The sequence below is a fragment of the Apaloderma vittatum genome, unplaced genomic scaffold (assembly GCF_000703405.1).
Source record: "Apaloderma vittatum isolate BGI_N311 unplaced genomic scaffold, ASM70340v1 scaffold14380, whole genome shotgun sequence".
Taxonomy (NCBI): domain Eukaryota; kingdom Metazoa; phylum Chordata; class Aves; order Trogoniformes; family Trogonidae; genus Apaloderma; species Apaloderma vittatum.
This window is the reverse complement of record NW_009694104.1, coordinates 13,679-14,026: the sequence shown is the minus strand read 5'-3', so window position 1 is coordinate 14,026 and position 348 is coordinate 13,679. Positions and strand designations below refer to the sequence as shown.

The 348-nt window shown below is 26.1% G+C and overlaps 1 protein-coding gene across 1 annotated transcript in view; it reads right to left on the bottom strand.

Annotated features, from left to right (window-relative positions):
- Positions 1–254: 254 nt before the first annotated feature.
- The window catches only part of LOC104271676 (adrenodoxin, mitochondrial-like), a gene marked incomplete at its 5' end in the record, with an annotated part of 7,940 nt that continues 7,846 nt past the window's right edge, over positions 255–348 (bottom strand). The window contains 1 exon segment of the mRNA XM_009866415.1: positions 255–348. This exon segment is cut by the window's right edge and continues 32 nt beyond it. Coding sequence (XP_009864717.1) covers positions 255–348 — 94 coding nt within the window.

Sequence of the window (348 nt, the reverse complement as noted above, 5' to 3'; positions counted from 1 at the left end):
TTCATAATGTTGTATGAAATCTGTAATACACTTGGCTAGTATTTATAATCATATGATCACTTATAAGAAGTATTATTGCATTTTAAGCGTAAAAATATAGGAGGTTCTATAAAGAAAATTAAAATAGCATTAATCTAATATTGATAGTCATAAAAAATAACTCACAATTATGTAAGTTTCTGTATTTAATTACACATTTAAAAATAAGTTATAAAAATAATTAAGCTTCTTTTAAACCCCTAAGATACTTTCTTTTAGGAGTTTTTACTCATATCTACTGATTGTCTAGCATCAGCAACAGCTTCTGGTACTCGAACAGTCATATTATCCATCGATTTCTTCAAGCAG